Source organism: Stegostoma tigrinum, chromosome 18 (assembly GCF_030684315.1).
Source record: "Stegostoma tigrinum isolate sSteTig4 chromosome 18, sSteTig4.hap1, whole genome shotgun sequence".
Classification (NCBI taxonomy): Eukaryota; Metazoa; Chordata; class Chondrichthyes; order Orectolobiformes; family Stegostomatidae; genus Stegostoma; species Stegostoma tigrinum.
This window is the reverse complement of record NC_081371.1, coordinates 51,116,239-51,141,047: the sequence shown is the minus strand read 5'-3', so window position 1 is coordinate 51,141,047 and position 24,809 is coordinate 51,116,239. Positions and strand designations below refer to the sequence as shown.

The window sequence follows — 24,809 nt, the reverse complement described above, 5'->3', positions numbered from 1 at the left end:
CACCTTACTATAGGATTTTAAACAGTAAGTGGAGTAAGACTAATCCTATAGAAAAGGATCCTGCATGCCAAACTGCTCTATTTTGGAACATTTTGCATGCCACCAGTTTATTCCAAGGGGGTTTCATTGAACAATTAAAAAAACTTGAACAAAGTTTGTGGAAAAGTTTTATTGTTTACATGACAAGTTTCACAAAGTCATTTTAAATATTACAAATTTACACAGTCATTTCACTTGAAGGAATGCAAGTAACATACAAAAAACTTCTGCCCTCCCATACCTTTAATAGGGATAGTGAATTTTTGTTCATCCTGTTCAATGGTCTCATCTCAGTATATTACACTTCCCCAGTGTAAATCACAGTCTTCAAACTCCTTACAATTCATCTTTTACATCTGTGGATTCCTGGAAATGGGAAGAAACATGTAACTGAAGTGTTGCAAGTGGTCTTTGCATTACTGTACACATGTAAAAGTCACTAAAATCCCAACACAGCCTAGAGCTGCTCTCATCATAAAGCCAGCCATCCAGCTAATTGAACCAATCCTACTTTTTTTTGGGGGGCAGGGGGAGAGAATAAAATCAGGGGCACAGCTAAATTCCTCAGTTGTATTGCAGTAAAATGTTAAACTAGAGAAGGAGCATGGTTGCAAAAAAGGCAGGACTTTAATTGTTAACCTCAGCTCATCTGGGAACTGACCCAAAACAGTGTCAATGTCATTTTTGTACCTCAAAAGCAGTAGCCTTTAGATTTAATTGAAAACCTACTTCAGTCTGTTTTTCCTCTGCTTCATCATCATCATCTGCAATATCTTCTACATCTTCTTTCTCTTGTTCAGCCTCTTCAGATATCTCTTCATACTCTTCAACCTTAAACAGGAATAATTCAGTAACTAGAATACAATTCTAATCAGTAGTCAAATCACTTCACTCCCACAATGCTATCAAAGGTTAGGTCTTGCCATCCTTAAAAAGAGAGCCAACCAAGTTAAGCTTTTGCTAAATGCAAGTTAACCAACTGTATACCTGTTCATTGAGATCTATATTCATGCTTAGACGAAGCATTCTTTCAATTCTATCACCATATGACTTGGTGTCTGGTAATTGGTAACCAGAGCGTAATGTGGCAGTCTCAAATAACACCATAGCAAGGTCAGTGGCAGTCTGATCCTCCTCATTTTCCTGAAGGAAATGTGAAATTTTACATTAAAATCAAAGCCTCAGTAGATTTTGCAAACTAGAAAAGTAGATTTCCTTCCTTTCAGGGAAGATTTTAATCCACCACAATGCTGTGCTAACCCAGAAATGCATAGTGTGCAACATTGAGATTTAAACTGCTTCTGCCTCACTAGTCTAGTACCAACTGTAAAATGGTACTTTGGTAAGACACTGGTTTAAAGTAATGTTTGCACTGTTACAATGGCTTTTCTGTGATAGAAAGCAATTGCTTAACTAGTCTGAAAACAGTGGCCAAGATAAAACTCAATCTTACAAACTCCCTTTATTCTAGGAAAGCACAAACCAAATTGACATGGTACAACCCATTTAATTATGAACTTTGTGGTAATTATACAATCTTGAGTACTTTTTCCTCAAATAACCTTACCTTCACTCGTTTCAGCATTTCTTTTATCAAAGGATGTCTTGGATTAACTTCAAATGTCTTCTTTTGACTAGAATAATAACTGAAAGAAAGTTCAAACTCTTTAGTACTAAAAGATACTAAAGAGATCTAGTCATTCCACTTAGTGCTAATAAAACCAGTAAGAAGATAGCCCACCTTAATTTTTCATACTAGCCCTTGTAAAACTAAGTGCATAACAAGCATTGTCTTGTGTTAGTATTAGCATTTTTAAAACAGCTGCTTGTTCCTTAAAGTGTCCCACATCAAACTGCAAGCCAAAAATTTAGGTTTAAGAGGATATTTTGACCCAATACCAGTATCTTACTGTTTAAGACTATTAAAAACTTACTTTGTTGAAATATCTTTTCCAGTCTGGTAGGCTTGTGCCTTCATTATTCTTTCCATGTTACCAGACCACCCATACTGGCTGGCCACAAGTGCACTAGGAGAATCTGTTAGACGCTGGGACAGTACAGCCTTCTCAATCTTAAAAAAATAAAAACAAACATTTACAATTCCCTTCAGCTCTTAAGAGGCTATGCATTTTTTGGGAAAGGACACCAAGTTTATTAAAATACCCAACTGTCTTTGGACTGATTGCCACTATTTGGTGCCTTCTGCATTAAATCCTGTCTTCACTAAGTATTTAAAAACACCTTGTTCTTTAGGGAATTGTGGGTATAGTTTTTTCCTGCTAGGATTTCACAACTTGAGCACTGACTTACTAGGTTTACTTATAACAGCACTTAAATGGCACACTGCATTAACAACTATGACTTCATGATTAAATCATTCTACAATTGTTATAAAAAAGTTGACATCTCAAAAGTTGTTTTTGCTGCAGCTGCAAAAGTGAAACATCTTTACATGCATGTAAAAAACCTGGATAAGCTTACTACCTTGACGTATCTTTTTGTCATATACCTTATCTTTTAGTGCTTTGTCCTTTAGCCAGGTTAAGAGTGGCTCATACTCCTTCTCCATTGCCTCATGTTTCTCTTTAGCCTTTTCACTTTCATCAAACTTCAGCCCTTCTTTTGCAACATTCTGGAATCTCTTTCCATCAAATTCAGGCAAAGCTTGGATACAGTATTCATCAACAGGTTCTGTCAGATACAGAACCTCATAACCCTTCTTCAGTAGACGTTCAACAAAGGGAGAAGATTCAACCTGTTTAAAAACAAGAAATTGTTTATATTTTACAGTTTGATTCAAGACTCCCATTTTGTACAGCAATGCAAAGTGCTTTAGTATTATGCACTTGGCAAATATTACTATGCAGCACACCTACTGCTCATATACAATTTCAGTATTAGCAATCACACCTCTTTTCTACTTGATCCAGCCATGAAGTAGATCTTGTCTTGCTTCTCCTTCATCCTTTCCAAGTACTGCTCCAAACTAGTCGGTTTAGATTCATGGTTAGAGGACTGGAAACGTAGTAATTTGGCCAAACGTGTTCTATTGGAGTGATCCTCAATTACACCCAGCTTAATATTAGTTCCAAATTCCTTCCAGAATTCGTCTTCATACTTCTCTTCTGCAATCTTCTTGATCATATCTAGAGTTTTGCGCACAAGCTTCTTTCTAATGACCTATTTAGAGATAATTTGTCACATGTATTAGAAAAATCAACTATTGAAAATACTACAGAGTAAAACATTCTCACCATCTTCCAAACAGTGATGGGTGGGGCTTTAAAGCCTCTATCATACTTAGAGACCTCCATTCTAAAGGGAGATACTCCTCCTTTTAATAATTTATTACATTTGAAGCACAAGAGGCATTACAAGGAAAAAAGTCACAAATCCTAGAGGGCCATAGGGCTGCTCTCTCAAGAGAGAAGATGTGATTGGTTTAACTCAAGGGTCACCATACCTCAGGTGACAGCAGAGATGCTAATCAGGAGCACTTCAGCTTTAAAATCAGGGTAACAAATGCACTACCTTTAACAATTTGTGCTGTTGCAAAGTCTCACGTGACACATTCAGAGGTAGATCATCAGAATCCACCTGTAGGGAAAGAGCAGATCAAGTGCTAAAATAAAGAACTTTCATAAAAATGAAAGCAGCAGTTAGAAAGGATTAGACTACACTTGAACAAAAGTATTGAAAAATTCCATATAGTAATTCAATGTGCCACATGCATACAAACTACAGGTTTAATACCATCAGAAGTGTTTCAAGCATTTAGATTTAACAGGTTTGCCTGTTCCAAGTTTGGAAATTCACTTTGGACATTGCATATATATGCAGTGACATGGTTGCATGGTGGTGAACAGCACTGAAGTCAATATTGAGGTGGTCACTATTTGAAAAAGGGAAGTGGGATACTATTGTCTATGGTATTAGTCCAATGAAATAGGTGCCACAAACCATATTGTGCAGTTTGATGGAAATAAGAGTAGGAAGGGAAGGCAGTCACAGGTGCAAGTTGTTTACAGGTCTTCATGATTGGAACAGTGACTTTAATGTGCATACTGACAAGACAGTTGATGGTCAAGGGCAATATGAAAGGAAAAAGTTGTACAGCACATCATGGATGTTACTTTACAAAAACAGCACATTGGGCAGGTTTTGCAACAAGTTAAGGACTCCTTTAGGCAACAATCATGGTAGAATTTCAAATTTTTTATTTCAGGAAGAACCTGGGTGTCAAACCAATGTCCTCACCTTATGTATCTATTAGGGGCATGAGGAAATTTGTTTAAGCGCAGGGTGGAAAAATAGACTAAGGGAAAAAAGGTTTGTGCAAACATTTTAATGCTCAACAAAATGTCAATAGAGTCTAAAATGACTGGACAAGGAAAACCATTGGTAGATAGCAGGGGTGGTCAGAGAGTGAAAAAAGCACACAAGTAGCAAAACATTGCAGTGTCACGATTTGGAATTTCAAGAGAAATGTCAAAAGCTAATGAGGGGAAGTTGCTCAACAGCTTTTAGACAAATAGAAAGTAGTCAGGACTAATGAGAAACCTTGAGGGTATGACAATGGAATTGATTAATTGGAAGAAGGGAAAAAATCACACTTTAAGCCAATATTTTAGATCAGCTTTCATGGTGTGAACGTCACAAAATGAGATAAGCATTATGTATTTGACAAAAAAGGAGTTAAGGCAGATGATGAAGATCTGATGGCCTGCATCCAAGGGTTCTAGAAGGAAGTGGTTGCAGAGATAGCACAGTCAATCTATAAATTAGACCTTACTGGATTTGGGAAAATTTCCAGCAAACTGTACCACTATTATGGAGAGAGGCAAATGTGATTCCTCTCTTCAAAAGAAATAGGGAAATCCCCAGCAATTACAGACCAGTAAGTCTCACATCTGTCGTCTGCAAGGTGTTAGAAAGGATTCCGAGGGATAGGATTTATGACCATCTGGAAGAGCATGGCTTGATCAAATGCAGTCAACACAGCTTTGAGGGGGGCAGGTCATGCCTCACAAACCTTATCGAGTTCTTTGAGGATGTGACTAGAAAAGTTGATGAGGGTTGAGCTGTGATGTGGTGTATATGGACTTCAGTAAGGCATTCGATAAGGTTCCCCATGGTAGGCTCATTCAGAAGGTCAGGAGGAATGGGATACTGGGGAACTTAGCTGTCTGGATACAGAATTGGCTGGCCAACTGAAGACAGCGAGTGGTAGTAGAAGGAAAATATTCTGCCTGGAAGTCAGTGGTGAGTGGTGTTCCACAGGGCTCTGTCCTTGGGCCTCTACTGTTTGTAATTTTTATTAATGACTTGGATGAGGGAATTGAAGGATGGGTCAGCAAGTTTGCAGACGACACAAAAGTTGGAGGTGTCGTTGACAGTATAGAGGGCTGTTGTAGGCTGCAGCGGGACATTGACAGTATGCAGAGATGGGCTGAGAAGTGGCAGATGGAGTTCAACCTGGATAAACACGAGGTGATGCATTTTGGAAGGTCGAATTTGAAAGCTGAGTACAGGATTAAGGATAGGATTCTTGGCAGTGTGGAGGAACAGAGGGATCTTGGTGTGGAGATACATAGATCCCTTAAAATGGCCACCCAAGTGGACAGGGTTGTTAAGAAAGCATATGGTGTTTTAGCTTTCATTAACAGGGGGATTGAGTTTAAGAGTCGTGAGATCTTGTCGCAGCTCTATAAAACTTGTTAGACCGCACTTGGAATACTGCATCCAGTTCTGGTCGCCCTATTATAGGAAAGATGTAGATGCTTTGGAGAGGGTTCAGAGGAGGTTTACCAGGATGCTGCCTGGACTGGAGGGCTTATCTTATGAAGAGAGGGTGACTGAGCTCGGACTTTTTTCATTGGAGAAAAGGAGGAGGAGAGGGAACCTAATTGAGGTATACAAGATAATGAGAGGCATAGATAGAGTTGATAGCCAGAGACTATTTCCCAGGGCAGAAAAGGCTAACACGAGGGGTCATAGTTTTAAGCTGGTTGGAGGAAAGTATAGAGGGGATGTCAGAGGCGGGTTCTTTTACAGAGCTGAGACAGCATGGAATGCGTTGCCAGCAGTTGTGGAAGCAATGTCATTGGGGACATTTGAGACACTGCTGGACATGCATATGGTCACAGAAATTTGACAGTGCATACATGAAGATCAATGGTCGGCACAACATCGTGGGCTGAGGGGCCTGTTCTGTGCTGTACTGTTCTATGTTCTATTATGATGCCCCTACTCGCACGTGGGTGGGGGAAGAGAAAGACAGACAAAAGCAGGAAACTTTAGGCCAGTTGGTCTAACAACTGTTGTTGGAAAAATAGTGTAAACCTGCTACGAAATATTTTAATGAGGAAATTCTTGTTTTAACTGAGTTAAAAGTGAGGCCACACAAAGTACAGTGGAGAGTTTTTGGTCACTTATTCAAAAATATACTGACATTGGAGGCAGTTCAAAAAAATTCAATACTGCTATCTCCTGGGATAATAATGGGTCAACTTAACAGTTGAACAAGCTGAGCCTTTATTCATGGAGTTAAAAGCCAAGTGGTGAAATTCACTGAAAAGAAAAAAAAAGGGTTTGTGGGGGCATGACCTGGTAGATGTTTCCATTAGGGGGGAAATTTCAATCTAGAAAGTTACAGAATAAAAAAACATTAATTTAGAATTGAGATGCAAAGGAACTTCTGCCAGAAAATACAAGACTATCTGTAGTTCTCTCAGAGTTACACTGCAAAAGTTAGATCACTGAAATTTAAAGATAGATTTTTTTGAAAATACAGGTTGAGACCTTCGATAAGCTGACAAAAAGGATCTATAGCTTTGGACAGATAAGTCATTATGATTTCACAATATGGTGGGGTAGGCTAAAGGGGTTAGATGTCTTACCCCTGCATCTGTTACTTGTGTTCCCATGTCATGTGCATTGAAGTCAATTCAAAATTTAGTTACTGAACAGCAATTACACTTGTTTGGTCTTAGCAGGCAGTGGAGTACAGTTAGTACTTTAAGCATGACCGTATCAGAGACATCATTTAGAACTACTTACTACACCCTTGATGAAATTCAAATACTTCGGCATCATGTCATGGAAGTCATCTGTGATAAACACTCTACGAACAAATAACTGCAAGCAGAAGACATTTGATTAAGAGAATGAACACTAGATTAAAGCACAAGTAACAATATACTAGTAACACTTTTGTGCATAAAAATGATCATATTTAAACCATGTGTATTAAGAATGTGCTACAATAGAGAAGTAGCATACCTTAATGAAGTCAGATTTCTTTGATCCGTATTCATCAAATAAACCACGGGGTGCAGTTTTAGGCACAAACAAGATAGACTTGAATGTGACTTCTCCTTCAGCAGTGAAGTGGATATGAGCTATCGGTTCCTCCGAATCCTGAAGAGAAAGGATGTCATAAAGCTAAATTCATTAGGAGCCACTTAGCATATTTCAATATCACTTTTAGGAATTCACTGTTTCATATTCTCACTACAGCATGATCACATTCAGGTGGAACAGCACCAAACATTACATTTAAAATGCAATATCACCCTTCACTGAGTAGGATACTACCCAATTGGTCATTCTGGACCTGGTTACCAGAATAATTGTTTTAAAACTACATAAAAAGCTGTACAATGTTTGCAACAAAAACAGGAACTCAGATTCTAGGAGGAAAAAGGTTACCTTTGAGAAGGTTTTGTAAAAAGCTGTATATTCTTCATCTTCTATTTCTTTAGTTGGTCTTTGCCAGATTGGTTTGATGTCATTCATCAGCTCCCAATCCCAGACTGTTTTTTCAACCTGCATAAAAATCAAGAATCAAGTAAATCCTGGAACACAGAAACACAAGACCTCGTATCCTGAACGCATATGCCATAACAGTCTTTCAATTTGTGTCAGCTCTAACTATTGAGATGCTTTGATTCTATAGTTCTCTGGCTATCATGACTTTCAAAATGATTTTGACTCAATTTCAGCTCTCTGGATAGAAAAGACATTGCTGTTCTGTGCAATAGTGCTTTAACATCTCGCAGCATAGCTTAAAAAAGCTGGCCACTTGCTTTGGGGGTCTCTCACTGCTAACAGTGTCTCTTGAAAGAACTTACCCAATATCTTGACTGCCCACATTAAAAGTGATCTGACTACTGAGGTTGCTAACTTGCTAGCCAAGCTGGCTTGCTTTTGTTCAGACATTCCGTCACCATGCAAGGTAACATCAGTGAGGCCTCCAATGATGTTCTACTCTGCCTGGAATTTACTGACTGGTCCATTATGGCAAGTAGTGTCATTTCTGGTTTTCTGTATGAGTTTGAATTGGAGACCAATTTTTTTTGGGATTCATTTGTGGGATGTGGGTGTCACTAGCTGGCCACCATTTCTTGCCCATCCCTAGATGCCCTTGATAAGGTGGTGAGCTGCCTTCTTGAACCACTGCAGTCCACCTACTGTGGGTTGATCCACAATGCTATTCAGCAGGGATTTCCAGGATTTCAACCCAGCAACATTGAAGGAACAGCCATTTTCCAAGTCAGGATGGTGAGTGACTTGACAGGGAATTTCCAGGTGGTGGTATTCCCATGTCTGCTGCCCTTGTCTTTCTAGACGGAAGTAGTCGTAGGTTTGGAAGGTACTGCGAGGATCTTTGGTGAGCTTCTGCAGTGCATCTTGTAGATAGTACACACCATTGTCAGTGGAGGAGGGAGTTGATGCAGTGCCAATCAAGCAGACTGCTTTGTCCTGGATGGTGCCAAGATTCAAAAGCTGTTGAAGCCACACTCATCCAACCAGAGAGTTTGTCCCCAGTACTCAGATTCCAGTTTTGCTAGGGTTCCTTGATGCCACAATCAAATGCAGCCTTGAGATCAAGGGCTGTCACTCATCACCCCTGGAATTCAGCTCTTGTCCATGTGAACCAAGGTTTCAATGATGTCAGGAGCTGAGCAGCCCTGGCAGAACCCAAACTGGGTATCATTTGATCAGGTGCTGCTTGACAGCATTGTTGATGATACCTTCATCACTTTACTGGAATTTGGAGTAGACTGATAGGACGATAGCTGGTCAGGTTGGCTGTGTGTACAGGACATACTTGAGCAATTTTCCTCATTGCTGGATAGATATCAATGTCGTAGCTTTATTGGAATAGCTTGGTTAGGGTAGCACATTTTCAGTACTATTGCCAGAATGACATCAGGGCCCATTGCCTTTGCAGTATCCAGTATTGCCAAGTGTTTGATATCAAAATTCAGCCAATTCAATTCACCCCACATTTGTTGATTGCATTATGGGTTTAGAACCATGCCTCTAGGAATTCCCATGCACGTTTGGCTTGGGCTACTATGATTACATTGTTGCAGTCAGACTGATGGCCTTCGTTGTCCAAGTGTACTGACATTAAGGGAAACAAGCCAGCTCAGTGAGCAAGTCAGCATCACCCACAATCCTTGTCTAAAAGATGATCAGACTATTATTTGGCAAATCTGCCACAAACTTAACTGATCAGCTAGTTTGCAATACAGCAATACCAGCAGCACAGTTTCAAGTCTGACATCAACTTAGGTTATGAATGATCCCAGAACTTCATCCCTTGCCAGAGGTATAAGGACCCTCAAGATGAGTCATGACTAGTTGTCTGTGACTTAAGTAACTTAATGTCACAGCTCCCTCCAAGTTGTTTACTTGTAAATCCTTAACAAGATCTCTGGCAATGCTAATTGCCACTTCCTTTATCCCTGGAAGCCTGCTTATTAACTAATTCAGTGAATTCTGTGAACATGCTTATGTAGCTAAAAGTTCATACTTTCTTAGTTTTAGCCTTCTTTTCTTCATCTTCCTCTTCAACTGCTGCCTCATCATCAGTTTCCTCCTTTTCCTTTGTTTCTTCCTCATCCATCGGTTCTTCTACAGTTTCTGTCTATTAAGAGAAGCTTAGATTAAAATTTAGAAATTAGATGAGTTTACAGTCCACAGATTTGCATCTGAATTACCTTGCTGCTCCAGATATAGATGGGGAAGTTGATGAATTGAGAGTATTTCTTTACAAGATTTTTGATGGTGTCGAGTTCAAGGTAGTCAGATGCCTCTTCCTTCAAGACTAATCTGAAAAAGTCCAAGACATGAAATTAGACAATTCCAAACAATTTAGTAATTCAATCAATGCTTTATAGTGCAATTTATACAAATTTATAGTGATAGCAGTAGGCAACAATAGTAACTGCATTGCCAGCTAGCTAATACTTTGATTATTCTAGAGCAAGGAATTCTGTTTCCAAGCCCAGGCTATTTGAGGGATTACTGGAAGAATCTGAATTCAAAACTTACGAAATAGTAGTACCACGTCCTAACGTATTTCCTCGTGGGTCCTCTATGATAGAGAATTCATTGGAGTCAGATTCCCAGATATGTTGTGTACCATTGTTGTGCTTTGATGTTACAATAACCTTATCTGCCACCAAGAAAGCAGAGTAAAATCCAACTCCAAACTGGCCAATTAACTCAGAGGCAGATTGATCATCACTTTGCACCTCTGTCAGCTTGTTTAAGAATTCACTTGTTCCAGATTTTGCAATTGTCCCAAGGTTTTTAATCAGCTCATCCTTCGTCATTCCAATGCCTGTATCCATGACATGCAACATGTTCTTCTCCTTGTCAGCCTAGAGAGAAAGTAGTGTAAATTTTTCAGTGTACTTTATTTACATTGACAAATGTAATTTGAATGCTAGCAACAGACTGAATTTGCAACATTCAGAATTTAAAAGAATCACCCATTTTCTAATCAGCTGTACACTCCCCATTGGAAGTCAAGCGTTCAGTGGCAGTAGCATTCAGTCAAGTGGCATTTGATGAAGTCTCATTAAAAAAGATTTTAAAAGTGAGAAGGATACACGTGAAAGGCAAATTACTCCTGGCTGGGAAGCCAGTTGAGTAGCCAGCCACAGAAAGGGACAACAGAAAGGGTAATGAAATTGGCAGGACGTGACCAGCAGAGTCCCACAAGTGTTAAATGCCTCAAATATTCAAGTATTAACTTGGATAATGGCATAGTAAGTCATATCCAGATTTGCTGATATTGTAGACAGTGTAGATTATAGCATAAAATTACAAAGTGATTTTTGTACAGTAAGCAAGTGGGCAAAACTGTGGCAGAGAGTGCGTTCAAAGCAGGCAAGGGAAGTTATCCATTTTGGACTAAAAAAAGGACAGTCCAGGGTACTTTCATACCATGAAGAAAGTAAGGAGTTTGACATGGTTTACAGGAGTGAAACTTGGAATGCAGGGGTTAAGTTACAAGAAGAGATTATACAAATTAGGCCTGTTTACATCAAAATTTAGAAGAGTGGAGGTAATCTGATCAAGGTTTTGAACTATTTCTACTGGTTAGGTATTCTAAAACTATGGGCGTAGTCTGAGAATTGGTGGCAGACTATTCAGCCCAAAATGTTAGAAAACACTCGTACACAAAGAATGGCAGATGTTTGTAACTCATACAAAACAGTTGATGCTTTATCAATTGTTAATGTTCAATCTGAAATAGACAAGTTTAAGCAAAACATTTAGAAGAATGGGCCAGAGGCAGATATATAATTAGGCCACAAATTAGCACTGGAACAGGGTTGAGGCACTGAATGAGCTACTCCTGTTCCAAGATAGCTCCCCATAAGATTATAACTTGTGCTAAACTAGTATTGCAAATATAGACCAAATGCTGTCACTGGTCCTTGAGCAGATCAAATCTTTATTACAACAATCTCAATTAATCCAGCAATATTTACTGCATCAAGTTTAACAAAAGAAATTTAACCTTTATCTTGATGGTCATCTCTTCTGTGGCATGTAGTGCAGTATCATTTGTGAGGGATATCAACCGGATCTTGTCCAGAGCATCAGAAGCATTAGAAATCAGTTCACGGAGAAATATCTGACAACAGTAAACATTAAAAAAGCTAAGACCTCAGTCAAATATAGTTATCATAAGATATAATGGGACTGTATTTGAGCTTCACTGATATCTAGCTTTGACACCTGTAAAACATCAGCATTCCTAACTATCAGTACATCAGAACACCACAACCACTAACAAGAATAACCACAGATTCATTGTTTGCATCTAATTGTATTTAAAACACAGGTACTAGTTGTTAGTCTTTCCTTCAACCCCAGAAGACTATGCAATCAGTAGGAAAAAAGTTACTGCTCTCATTTTCAGCATACTTTACCACTGCAAGAGTGCCAAATTTAGAATCCCACATGGTCACAGGGCAGCAATCCTAAAGGCATGCATATTGAAAACAAGTTCAGGAATGTTTAAAAAACTTGCCTCCTTATTTTTATATAGTGAATTAATGATCAGCTTCATCATTCTGTTAACTTCTGCTTGAAACATGAATTTTTCAGCCTTCTCCCTGATTTCTTTAACTTGCGCAGGATTCAGTCCATCCAATTGGATAGCTTCTTCCTCCCTAACAAGGGAATATAGTGTTAAATTCATTACTTTGACATCAATAAAAGTCATTTTTTTCACAGAAGATTTCCTGTTAAAATTTGTGTAGGGTGTTGTAATATTTACAGAACTCAATGCTAAGCTCTTTAAAACCAAATACTGTTTAAGTTGTACAAGACACTGGCTAGGTCATAGCTGGAATACTCTGTGCGGTTATATAATCCACACCATCAGGAGGATGTGATAGCACCGGAGAGGCCGCAGAGGAGACTTATCAGTATGTTGCCCAGGCTGGCAAGTTTCAGTTATGGACAGGTGGGTCAGACTGACTTCATAGGAGACCAAGAGGGAACATGATTGAGATGCATAAAATTGAGGGGCATAGATAAGGTAGATGGGAGGGGTGGGGGGGAACTTTACCCCTCAGAAGGGAGTGAGCGGAGGGAATGATTTAGGGCAAGGGGCAAAGTGCTTATGGAGCTAAGTGCTTGAGGGGGCAAAAACAGGAGGGCATGGCAGATGAATGAGTGTGGTTGAAGAATTGCTGCGGGGACACGGATTCTGATTCCTGGATCATTGGAATCTTTTGTGGGGCAGAGGTGACCTGTGCAAAGATAGGTTGCACCTGAACTGCAGAGACCTATATCTTAGCAGGCAGATTTGCAAGGCTGGAAGGAGATACAGTAATCAGAAATAGCAAGTTGAAGAGACATCAGGCTAGAATACAACTGGGATGCAGGAATGCCTATTGGATTAAACTGTATCTCTTTCAACACAAGAGGGCTGACAGGTAAGGCTGATGAACTGTGTGCATAGCTACATAGGACTGGGATATTATAGCCATGTTTTTGTAATGGCTAAAGGAGGTAGAGGATTGGCAGCTTAATGTGCCAGAGTACAGGTGCTTTAGGCAGAACAGATGAGGAAAGAGGGGAGGGGACTTGCATTTTTGATTAAGGGGAGTATCACAGCAGTAATCAGAGGAAATAACAGGGATCATCCAATGAGGCTTTGTGGGTGGAGCTAAGAAATAAGGGCATGATATCTTTTAATGTTTACTATTTGGGGACCCACGGAATGATGAGAATTAGAGGAACAAATATGCAGGAGCAATAGATTGGTCAGTGTGGAATTTTAATTTTCCAACACTATTACAGTCCCAGTCTGTGTTCAGGGCTTAGATTAGGTAGAATTTGTTAAGTGTGTTCAGGGAAGTTTCCTCAAGCAGTGTACTGAGTGTCTTATTTGGTAAGGGGCAAAATTAGACCTACTCCAGGTAAATAGGGCAGGACATGTGCCTGGGGCACCAGTGGGGGAAGCACTTTGGGACCAGTGATCATAGTTCTATTAAATTTTAGAATAGTTCTGAAGAACAAAACTGGTCAACAAGCTCAAATTTTAAGTTGGGTCAAGGGGAAGCTTGACAGAATCAAGAACTTGCAGGGATTAAGTGCAGTAGTTTGTCTGCAGACAAAGTGATCTCTGGCAAGTGTAAGGCCTTTAAAAGTGTGATAGCTAGAGTTCAAGGCGCCTCTGTTCTTGTGAGGGTGAAGAGAAGAGTTGACAAGAGTAGGGAACCCTGGATGACAAAATATTGAGGCTTTGACCAGAAAAGAAAAGGATGCATGGTAAGGCACAGGCAGCTGGGATCAAGGGAATCCATGAAGATATTGGGGATACAGAGGTTTATTGAAGGCAATTAGGAGGGCGAAAAAGGGGGCATGAGATAGCTGTGGGTTCATGCTAATCTTCTCAGCCAATGAGATTCTAAGCATATTAAAAGAGAAAGGAATAACTAGAGACAGAATAGGATCCCTCAAGAGCCAAAGTGGACATGTTTGTGAGAAAGTGCAGATGGTCAAGATCTGATGGGCAATTATTCTTTTTCACTTACCATGAAGACAGACTTGGGAAGTTAGTGGTGATATCTTGTGGACAGTCCATATCATAGTAGATGTGGTATTTGCAATTATTAGAGAATGTACAAGGCGAATAAACCTCATGGTCCTGACCAGATATAACCACAAACCCTGCAAGTAGTAGAAGAAATTGCAGGGGCCCTGGCTGATATATCTGCAACATTGTCAGCCATGAGTAAGGGCTCAAAAACTTAGGGAAGCAAATGTTGTGCTCTTATTCAAGGAGGGCTGCAAAGAAAAACTTGAGAATTATTGACAAGCAAGCCTGTGGTAGGCAAGTTACGAGAAGATTGATGGATAAGATATGCATTGGGGAAGACAGGTTTGATTAGTAGTCAGTATGGATTTATGCAAAATAGATCATGCCTATCAAATTTAGCAGTTCTTTGAAGAAGTGACCATGAATGTTGACGAGGGCAGGGTAGTAGATGTAGTCCATATGGATTTCAGCAAGGCTTTGAGATTCCACATGGTAGGCTGCTTTAGAAGATTAGATCACGTGGAATCCAGGGAGTGCAGATAAATTGAATACACAATTGGCTTAATGGTAGGAAGCAGAGTGTAACAGTGGCAGGATGCTTGTCAGACTGGAGACCTGTGACAAGTGGTATGCCTCAGGGATCAGTGCTGGGCCCACTGCAGTTTTTAAAACTATAATAATGATATGAATGATGATCAAGACATGATTAGCAAGTTTACAGATGGCATTAAAATAAGCAGTATCATGGACAGTGAGAATGGTTATGGGGCAGGATCTTGATTAGTTGGGGAAGTGGACCCAGAAGTGGCAAATTGAGTTTAAAATAGATAAAAAGTGAGGTGTTGCATCTTGGAAAGTCAAATCAAGGTAGGAGTTTCACAGCAAATGGCATGGCCTTAGGGAGTGCAGTGGAACAGGCAGACCTTGGAGTGCAGGTGGCTCCACTTTCAGAAAAAAGTGTGCTCAGGTGGACAGGACAATGAGAATTTTTCACACACTAAGCCTTCTTCAGTCAGGGTATGAGTGCCTAAGTTAGCAAGTTATACAGGTCATTGGTGAGACTGCACTGGAGTAGTGTTCAGTTTTGGTCACCTTGCTATGGGAAGGATGTTATCAAACTGGAAAGAACACGAGAAATTTACAAGGATGTTGCCAGGACTCAAGGGAATGAACTGTAGGGAGAGGGTGGATAAGCCAAGGGGCAACTTTTTAAAAACCTCAGCACGGTATGCATATGGAATGAGTTGTCAGAAGTAGTTGAGGTAGGTATATTAACATTTAAAAGGCATTTGGACAAATACATGAATACGAAAGGTTTGGATGCACATGGGCCAAATGCAGAGAAGTGGACCAGTTTGGGCCAAAGGACCTGTCTCTGTGCTACAGGACTGAAGTGAGGGGGAAAAGTCTTTACAGGCAGAGGGTGGTGGGAATCTGAAACTCTGTGGTAGAGGCAGAAATCCTCATGTTATGTATATGTGCACTTGTAATGCCAAGGCATACAAGGCTATGGGGCAAGAACATGGGATTAACAATTAGATGGCTGTTCTTGACTGGTGTGCATATAATGGGAAAAAGGGCCTTTTTCCTGTGTTGTAGATCTCCATAACTCTAAACTAAATGCAAAGAGGTTACTTCTGACTTAGCTCATAGCTAATCTGGAACCACATGACAAAGTCAAACTTTTGCAAAGTGTAGTCCATACTGTATTATTAACATGCTTGTCAAGGTTATAAAGCCCTGGCCCAGCTCCAAGGTCAACTTCACTAAAAACCTGAAAATCAAACTATGCATAAGGTGGTAGAAATAAGCCAAATGGGAATATCAAACGCAAGATGGAATAATTCTAGATTTAAAGAGACAGCTTGTAACATCATATTGCTCTTGATGCCATAGGACTAAAGGCATACCATGATTTTAATATGGTTAATGAAACCTTTCCATTCAAGTTACTGTGACAAAATCAACATTACTGTACATTATATTGCTAAAGATTCCACTATTTCTAAGTCTATCTAGGACATCAATATAATCCAAACAGTATCTTCAATTTTCACACCACTGAATGCTACACCAGCGGGAGCCTCAGTCTAAGAACGGTCACGTTGCTTTCTATTCTTTGAGACTTCAGGACAATCCTGGCCATTTTCTGACTTTCAGTTTCTAAAATTCAATACAAGCTTTATGAATGTCTGTTCAAGGACTCGTTCAGTCTCTCAAGTACAGTAGAGAAAAAAAACTGAAAATGCACAGAGGGCAGCACCTTTTAACAGCTTCATCGTCGGTCCGTGAGCCGTCCCTGCTTTTCCCGAGATCTTCCTCGACCGTTTCATCTTCAGCTCTAACGTGAGCTGGGGGAATATAAAAAAAAAATCGGCCTTCCGTAAGCAGTATGTTTGGACGAACCCAGATGTGCCTTACACTAAAGGAGACAGCCGCCCAACGCCGGGGGGGGGGGGGGGGGGTGGTGGTGAAGAGGAGCCGACCCAACCCCCAAGGAGGAAGCACAAGGCCAGAACTTGACGGCGCAGTCGAACAAAGACAGCCCCGGAAAGAGAGACTGGGAGGGGAGAACAACCTCCTCCTAGAGAGCTCGTTTCAGCCCCAAACAAGGGCCGTCCCAGGAAGGGAAAGAAAGAAACGAAAAGGAGAGCGGAGCAAGACATAAAGAGTATAGGACCGACGGGGAAAGATGAGAGCCGGGCAACGAGGAGGCGTGGGTAGGAATTGGGGGACAGTGAGAGGGAACGGGGAGGAATAAGGATAAGGACGAAGATGGGAGGTATTGAGGGAGGGCGTCCGTTGGAGAGGTCATACTGAGAACAGTCACTGAGGGGATAGCACAGAGTGAGTGAAGGTGGTGGTGGCTGGTATTGAGGGAGTTAGGAACCTTGTTGAGGGAGGGCGGCCAGTGAGGGAAGAGCAGTGCGGGGGTGGCGGGGAGGAAGATTGTGGAGGAAATCGGTGCAGATGTCCGTTTCGCTGCCCATTAGCTTTACATCCCGCGTGCACGCACGCAGCCTTTTCCCTTCTCGTCGCGACCATATCGCTGTCTCAATTCAAGTCGAGAAAGGGTACAAGGTGGCGGCCGTCGTCGAATCCCGAGTTAGCGCCCGGGTCAACAGCCCAGCATGGGGGCGCAGAGGGGAAAGTGAGGAAGATTCTAGAAACCAGCCGCTCGCACGCTTTCCACACTTACCGAACGCTAGGAGCGCGCACAGTAGCGCGAGAATCCAGGCCTGTCTCATCCTTACGTATGAGCTCTAAACTTCGTAGTAGTATTATTAATAGTTTTTCTTCCCCTTTTGCCCCCACTCAGCCGCCGGCATATGATAGTTAAATTTCAGTCCACCTCACGCAAACCGCTCCACGCCGCGGTTCCTTCAATAAAACCCGGGAGAATGGGCGGGGAATAGACGGAGAACGGGCGGGTGGACGGGGGCAAGGCCGTCTGCAACCAATCACGACCCCCCACGCAAAACGCGACCGGCCAATCGGAACCGTCCATCGGCAGCTCTCCGCCAATCGTCGCCTTCCATGTACCATAGCCTACGTCGAGAGCGTGGCTCGCCCCGATTGGCTGAGAGGTCCACGGAGGTCACGTGGGAGTACCCGAGGTACGCTGCTCGCTGGGCCGCGATCTGGTTGGTTTCCCGAGAGGACTAGGTGCAGAAAGGTTGTGGTAATAGCGACTCTGATTGCCATCTTTTATCCTTTCATAATATAAAAAAAATTCGTCGGAGGTATAGAAAGCTGCCTGCGATTTGCTTCCGGGGTTAACTGCGCACCTCCCGTTTGCCTTGGCGACACGGACTTGGAGACGGTTTCCATAGAAACGGGGGAGCCTCCGGACGCCACAGCAAGACCACGGCCGCGATGAGATTTGGTTTTCTCTCTCTATTTGCGAAAATACTGAGTACGTCGCACAAATTTGCCGACACTGGTGGAATTTCAAAAGTACATTTAAACGGCGTAGCCCTTAGTTTCTTTTTCCAGTTGAATTGGAAGTGGAATTTTCTTTCATTCACGGGAAATGTAGACATCAGCCCCAGAGGGCTGTTAAGAGTCAACGACATTGTGCTGGCTTGAGTCACATGCAGGCCATTAAGAAGACCTTCCCTGAAGGACATTCTAAAATTTAACTCTGTTTTCTCTCCACAGATGCTGCCAGACTTGCTGAGTTTCTCCAGCGTTTTCTGTTTTAGTTAGCAAAAGTTGTAATCTGCCTGGCATATATGTGTATCGTTCGAGAGTTAATTATCGGTCAAGACACCAGGGATAAGTCCCTTGTTCATCTTTGAAGTAGATTTTTGCCAATGGATCTTTTAGCCTCATCCAAGAGGGGCAGTAAAGCCTCGGTTTAATGTCCCATCCAGAAGACGGTGACACTGGCAGTCCAATACATTCTCACCACTTCACTGATAACAAGGTGTACATTTTCTGAAGAAGGGTCTCGACCCGAAACGTCAGCTTTCCTGCTCCTCTGCTGCTTGGCCTGCTGCGTTCATCCAGCTCTACACCTTGTTACCTCAGATTCTCCAGCATCAGCAGTTCCTACTATATCTCTCACTACTTCACTGGTGTGTTGAGTCACATTCTTTCATTAAATTGTCTGCAGTGAGATTGATCAAATGACCTTTTGAAATAGAGGCATACTTCAAACTGAGCCTCATCAGCCATAAACCTAGTTCAATCAGATTAAGTAAGAATTTTAAAGAGACAAGCCTAAGGCCTTGTATATTAACAGAATATTAACAATAAGGTGGAATTAAAGGTCTAAGGAAGACATTGCTGATTGTTAGAAAAGTCCATCTGGTTTACTAATGGCCATCAGCGAAGAAAACTGCAATCCTTACCCAGTTTGGCGTAATGTGATTCCAAACGAAAAGCAATGTGGTTGACTCTTAACTGCCCGCTGGGCAATTAAGAGCCATAAATGCTGGCTTGGCCAGCAATAGAGACATCCTGCAAATGAATGAATAAAAAATGGTGAAAAGTCTGAATGAAGAACTAAATTGGCTAGTGCTTTTGGTGACACTGCACCTTTATTGTGGTTATATGAAGCTACTGTGAAAAATATGAGGAGTCATAATTCTCTGAGATGAGTTCAATAACGTGCAGCTTGTTTTCTGCATTTTGCCCATTTGTTCAATCCAGGATCAGTTTGCAGAAATTTCCTCATGGTTTCACATGGTATGTTTAACCATTAGCAATGCTAGGTTCTGGATGAGACCTTAAACTGAGTCTTGTCAGACCTCTGCATATAGATAAAAGATCCTATGGCACTATTTCAAAGATGAAAATGGGAACCATCCATGGTGTCCTGATCAATATTTATTCCCCCAACAACCTGGAGCTCCAGTGCCTTTCAGGACAAAACCCTGATGTTGGTTGTAATCTTCCAAGAATTGTTTGTGAAATTTGAAGGAGCCCATTATTAATTATCATCAGAAAGCACGAGAAAGAGATCAGAGACATTTTTACAGAATTGGTTGTACAAACTCAGAACCCTGTCTCCTGGAAAGCTTGTTGCTGTAAAGGATAGTTGATGTTATCAAGGCTGAAACAAAATATTCTTTATTGGCTAAGGGTAAGTTTATTGTATTGAAATTGAGTTGAGGTATGTATCAGTCGCAATATAATTGAATTGGGTGGCTGTGTTGAAAGGCTGAGTAGCCTACTCTGGTGCACTCATTTCTTTAGGGACATTGGGAATGTTATTTCCTTCTGTGTTGTAAGAGCCTTTGCTTCCCTGAACAGTGCATTATTACAGGGTCGTCAAGATACACATGTAAACCGGCAAGAAGATTTGTAAGAGTACAACCACATTTGGTTCGCAACTCATTAGTGTTTCTGAAGCTGCATATGTGTGAATTGACTATGTATTTAGTTCTAGAGAACAGTTATTGAGTTAATTAAAGACTGAGGTTTCTAGTTTTTCAGATGCTGAAGAAATCCTGGATTACAGGGATAGGACAAGAATGCAGAGTTGAGCTAGATGATGAGCTAAGGGATTTGGTTAGATCTGTTGAATGGACAACTGTTTTGCATTGCAGAGTGATGTCAACAGCATGTGTTCAATTCCTGTACCAGCTGAGGTTACCATGATGGCCTATCCTTCTCAAACCCTCCCCTCACCTGAGGCATGGTGATCCTCAGGTTAAAGCCACAATCAGTTGTCTCTGTCTCTAAAGAGAGAGCAGTTCTTTGGATCAATGGTGTTTGGAATACTGCATACAGTTCTGGTCGCCACATTACCAAAAGGATGTGGATGCTCTGGAGAGGGTGCACAGGAGGTTCACCAGGATGTTGCCTGGTATGGAGGGCGCTAGCTATGAAGAGAGGTTGAGTAGATTGGGATTATTTACATTAGAAAGATGGAGGTTGAGGGGGGATCTGATTGAGGTCTACAAAATTATGAGAGGTATAGACAGGGTGGATAGCAAGAAGCTTTTTCTCAGAGTGGGGGACTCAATTACTAGGGATCATGATTTCAAGGTGAGGGGGGAAATGTTTAAGGGAGATATGTGTGGAAAGTTTTTTACACAGAGGGTGGTGGGTGCCTGGAACGTGTTGCCAGCGGAGGTGGTAGAGGCGGGCACGACAGCATCATTTAAGATGTATCTAGATAGATACATGAATGGGCAGGGAGCAGAGGGATACCGATCCTTGGAAAATAGGTGACAGATTTAGATAGAGGATCTGGATCGGCACAGACTTGGAGGGCTGAAGGGCCTGTTCCTGTGCTGTAATTTTCTTTGTTCTTTGGTCTTTACCTTTTACCTTTCAATTACTTAATTAAATGATGAAGTCTGTTGCAATTCTTGGATTCTCATGAATTAAAGTAATTCAACTGTCTTTTTATGAAGTATTTTCTTGATATTGCACTGGAATACAGTAGTCTAAGAAAATTGAAAATATGAACTGTTACCATTAGAACTATCAATTTGCTCTGATTTCTTATAATACAAATTTCTATTCTGTTTTAGTCACTGTGAAAAAGCTGAAATCATCAGGAACATGGAATCTGAATTATTATGTAAGGAAGTCTGAACCCATTTGAAGAACCATACTTATTTCATTCTCCAATGTTGGAAATGCTGCAGAAATCTGGTGAACATGTATTCAATCAAGATTGCTGGATATAATTTTATTTGTGGTTTCTGCAATTTTAAGGCAAAGAAAAACACATGAAAGCTGAGATAAGAAAAAGGAACTGAAAGCAGTGTTTTTTTAATTAAGAAAAGCAAGGGAAACGTCTAAAAGTTATAACAATGAGCAAACGTTTGGAAAAACAAATGATTGATGGGAGAAGGGAAAATGAATGGCATTGTTTATCATGCCATATAGACTGGAAGTATAGACCACCTGTTCAGGTGGTTCTCTGTTCAACAACTGAGGATTTTCAAGAGGAAATAAATTATTTGGAAAATCATGTTTTTCCTCATCTTAGCAATCTCTGTAAATCTAGGAGAAGCTATTTTAAAGTGTTAGATATGCAGTGGACATCACACAAAGGACATCATCACCTGAATACAGATTCCCACAAGCTCAAAGTTTCACTAGATTTCATAACCAAAATCTCACCTATCTTTATATGTATGTTAGGTCAGAAATATGGTGAGTATTGCCCACCAGATGCAAAGAGTTTTCCAGCAAGTGGAACAGATATGGAAGCTTTATCCAGGGTAGAAAGGAATATCCAAATCGCAGCAAGAAATGGTTACTCATGGATATTACATGAAAATTATCAAAACAGCAGTTTGCTGGAGCTTCAGATAATTGAGGCAGCCTTAATGAATGACTCTGGTTTCAGCTTCTTTTATTTTCGAGATTCTCGGTATGTTGATGATATACTTCTGAATGTTGCACCAGATGAAATGGAAATGATAGAGCGTAAATATAAAAGTAGAGATGAACACGAGCGACGGAGGATGATGGAACTGAAGGAAAAGATAGTCGATAAAGGGTTATCTGTTGAAATTTTTAGGACTATTGAAGAATTAGGAGAAGCAGTCATGAGAAACTGTAGCAATGTCATTGACAAGTTATATCCTATGGATTTAATTCCTTTGCAAACTGGTAAGTTTATCATGTGATCTTGTTTTGAGTCAAGTACAATTCTATAATTGGCCACTGGTGTTCTTGAAACACCTTTTTCCTAAAGGACACGGTTTGCAAATTATTCTTCAGTCAATGCACATACATTATGTGAAATTGGATGTAGAAAAATTTACCGTAATCGTATTCATTCCGCTGAATCATTGCGTTATTCTGTTATCAAAACAAAAGAAAATTAGCAACATTTTACTACAGTTAATTAATAATTCATGAATTTTGTTTGATATCTGCTTTGTAAATAAAAATAGGGAGCAATTTGAAGATGTGGAACTGACCGAATGCACATTTTTGATGTTAATTTCAGTAGTGCAGGGTCTATCAAATGTGAATGATCTTCTCTATTCACGGAATCCCTAATTAGAAATGAATGTGTGGTTTGACTTTCAGTTGGTGATGAAGATAGGTTTAGGGGTGCTGCTGAGCTTTGGAAATAGTGTTTCTTGATAGCATGGCACTGTACCAGTACCTCTGAAATGGTCTGTATTTTCAAAGTGGCGGAAGCTAGAATCTGCTCACCTCAATGGACTGGGGAGGGCTAGGAGGTAATCCAAATCACAGATTGGTGTTCTGCTCAAAAAGATAACTGTATTGAACAGAATACATGTCCAGACTTTTATGTGAGAGCTTTATTTCAGTTAGTCAAACTCCTTAAAGTTCCCCGCCTTTCATAGTTAGTTCCCCTATTTACACAACCAAACTTGTGATTGTAATGAGGTCAGCCAGATGGACCTCAAAGAATATGAGTTCCCTGATTGCTCCAGATTGTCAGCACGAATCAGGGAGCTCTATCTGACATATAAACACAACTTGTCAGACATCCTGTTCACTCTGGGAGCTGGATCAGTGTCAAGGACTCTGCAAGTGTAAGTAAAGAGTGACTAGGTGACGGGATACTGGCCTCTGTGGAGTTATTTTGCAATTCAAACCTTATTCCTAATTTAACCTATTCTTATAATTAACCTTTGGAGCAAGTGTGACTGAGTTCTGAAGAAGGGCCACTGGACCCAAAACATTAACTCTGTTTTCGCCTTCACAGATGCTGCCAGACCTGCTGAGCTTTTCCAGCAACTTTGTTTTTGTTCCCAATCTTTAATTCCAATTTGATTCTTCTTTAATTGTTAATATTATTTATCTCTCCACAGATGCAGCCAGGTCCCTTGACTTTCTCCAGCATTTCCTGTGTTTATTTTAGATCCTCTCCATCCCTAGTACTTGTGATTTTATGACATAAAATAAAATCAATTTGTTGTGGAGAGAACAAATATACTTAAAAGGGTGATAATAAAATGTGAGGCTGGATGAACACAGCAGGCCCAGCAGCATCTCAGGAGCACAAAAGCTGACGTTTCGGGCCTAGACCCTTCATCAGAGAGGGGGATGGGGGGAGGGAACTGGAATAAATAGGGAGAGAGGGGGAGGCGGACCGAAGATGGAGAGTAAAGAAGATAGGTGGAGAGAGTGTAGGTGGGGAGGTAGGGAGGGGATAGGTCAGTCCAGGGAAGACGGACAGGTCAAGGAGGTGGGATGAGCTTAGTAGGTAGGAGATGGAGGTGCGGCTTGGGGTGGGAGGAAGGGATGGGTGAGAGGAAGAACAGGTTAGGGAGGCAGAGACAGGTTGGACTGGTTTTGGGATGCAGTGGGTGGAGGGGAAGAGCTGGGCTGGTTGTGTGGTGCAGTGGGGGGAGGGGACGAACTGGGCTGGTTTTGGGATGCGGTGGGGGAAGGGGAGATTTTGAAGCTGGTGAAGTCCACATTGATACCATTGGGCTGCAGGGTTCCCAAGCGGAATATGAGTTGCTGTTCCTGCAACCTTCGGGTGGCATCATTGTGGCACTGCAGGAGGCCCATGATGGACGTGTCATCTAAAGAATGGGAGGGGGAGTGGAAATGGTTTGCGACTGGGAGATGCAGTTGTTTATTGCGAACCGAGCGGAGGTGTTCTGCAAAGCGGTCCCCAAGCCTCCGCTTGGTTTCCCCAATGTAGAGGAAGCCACACCGGGTACAGTGGATGCAGTACACCACATTGGCAGATGTGCAGGTGAACCTCTGCTTAATGTGGAAAGTCATCTTGGGGCCTGGGATAGGGGTGAGGGAGGAGGTGTGGGGGCAAGTGTAGCATTTCCTGTGGTTGCAGGGGAAGGTGCCGGGTGTGGTGGGGTTGGAGGGCAGTGTGGAGCAAACAAGGGAGTCACGGAGAGAGTGGTCTCTCCGGAAAGCAGACAGGGGTGGGGATGGGAAAATGTCTTGGCTGGTGGGGTCGGATTGTAAATAGCGGAAGTGTCGGAGG

The 24,809-nt window shown here is 41.3% G+C and overlaps 2 protein-coding genes across 8 annotated transcripts in view; one reads left to right on the top strand and one right to left on the bottom strand.

The window, feature by feature from the left end:
- Positions 1-154: 154 nt before the first annotated feature.
- On the bottom strand, positions 155-17,823 carry hsp90b1 (heat shock protein 90, beta (grp94), member 1). Its single transcript, XM_048548601.2, has 18 exons — positions 17,601-17,823; positions 16,665-16,752; positions 12,380-12,521; positions 11,864-11,980; positions 10,384-10,715; positions 10,050-10,161; positions 9,863-9,976; positions 7,750-7,866; positions 7,321-7,458; positions 7,099-7,176; positions 3,571-3,636; positions 2,950-3,219; positions 2,549-2,794; positions 1,974-2,110; positions 1,607-1,685; positions 1,027-1,182; positions 769-870; positions 155-405 (listed from the first exon to the last, which is right to left on the bottom strand). Exons 1-18 carry the CDS (start codon positions 17,647-17,649, stop codon positions 376-378), a joined length of 2,373 nt encoding a protein of 790 aa, XP_048404558.1. The 5' UTR covers positions 17,650-17,823; the 3' UTR covers positions 155-375.
- The window catches only part of ttc41 (tetratricopeptide repeat domain 41), a 62,093-nt gene continuing 54,911 nt past the window's right edge, over positions 17,628-24,809 (top strand). For 3 of the 7 annotated variants that reach the window (XM_048548600.2, XM_048548595.2, XM_059652531.1), the window contains exons 1-2: positions 18,052-18,317; positions 21,391-22,483. In XM_048548600.2, coding sequence (XP_048404557.2) covers positions 21,676-22,483 — 808 coding nt within the window. In that variant the 5' untranslated portion in view covers positions 18,052-18,317; positions 21,391-21,675. The other 4 variants (XM_048548597.2, XM_048548598.2, XM_048548596.2 and 1 more) reach the window with 4 other exon arrangements.